This window comes from Austrofundulus limnaeus, unplaced genomic scaffold (assembly GCF_001266775.1).
Source record: "Austrofundulus limnaeus strain Quisiro unplaced genomic scaffold, Austrofundulus_limnaeus-1.0 Scaffold1522, whole genome shotgun sequence".
Taxonomy (NCBI): Eukaryota; Metazoa; Chordata; class Actinopteri; order Cyprinodontiformes; family Rivulidae; genus Austrofundulus; species Austrofundulus limnaeus.
Window position 1 is genome coordinate 62,873 of NW_013953924.1, and position 1,048 is coordinate 63,920.

The following is a 1,048-nucleotide window of genomic DNA, read 5'->3' on the forward strand; positions in this document are numbered from 1 at the left end:
TGTGTGTGTGTGTGTGTGTGTGTGTGTGTGTGTGTGTGTGTGTGTGTGTGTGTGTGTGTGTGAGACTGACCAGAGGGTCGACAGCCATCAGCTCTTTGACCCGCAGCATCACTTCCTGTGTGAAGGTTCCGGGCCACAGAACCTGGGACACCAGGCCTTTAGAACACGCCTCCTGCGCCGTCAGCTTCCTGCCGCCAAGCAGCAGCTCATTGGCCTGTGAGACAAGGACAGGTGAGGAGGGGGAGGAGACACCACCACCTGTAAGGACAGCCAGGTGCAGACTCACCGCTGCCAGCCCCATGACTCGGGGGAAGGTGAAGGAGGCGCAGGCGTCGGGCGTCTGGCCGCAGAACGTGTACGGCGTCTGGAACCAAGCCTTCTCATTGGCCCACACCACGTCACAGAGCGGCAGGAGGGCGGCGCCGAGGCCGAGCGCCGGCCCGTTCACTGCTGCCACGATGGGCTTCCTGAACTGGATGAAGGTGTTGACGAAGGTCCTGAGAGAGAGGGCAGGTGAGACAAGCTGACCAATGTCAGGAGACCACAGAGCAGATCCCTGCACTACCTGATGCTTTCAGCCATTTTGATGCTCTCCTTCTTCCTGTCGTCCGTCAGTCGTCTGATGAAATACAGGAAGTCCAGACCGCAGCAGAACACGCTGCCGACGCCGCCAAGCAACACCAGCTTACTATCATCAGATGCTGCTGTCGCCATGGCGCTCTGGATCTCCTTCATCACCTGAGTGACAACAGTCACACAGGCTGTGATCAGAGGTGGGCGGAGCATCCTCGGAAAACTTTATGACTTTACATACTCCTCTCAGACATTAGACCGCACCCAAAACACCTCTTAGGCAATAGACTGTACCCAACACATCTCAGACATTAGACCGCACCCAAAACACCTCTTAGGCAATAGACTGTACCCAACACATCTCAGACATTAGACCGCACCCAAAACACCTCTTAGGCAATAGACTGTACCCAACACATCTCAGACATTAGACCGCACCCAAAACACCTCTTAGGCAATAGACTGTACCCAACAC

The 1,048-nt window shown here is 55.8% G+C and overlaps 1 protein-coding gene across 1 annotated transcript in view; it reads right to left on the minus strand.

Moving 5' to 3' along the window:
* cdyl (chromodomain protein, Y-like) overlaps positions 1-1,048 on the minus strand; it is a gene marked incomplete at its 5' end in the record, with an annotated part of 7,384 nt that overhangs the window by 2,631 nt on the left and 3,705 nt on the right. Inside the window, 3 exon segments of the mRNA XM_014032726.1 lie at positions 71-214; positions 287-497; positions 566-738. Of these exon segments, the coding sequence (XP_013888180.1) occupies positions 71-214; positions 287-497; positions 566-738 (528 nt within the window).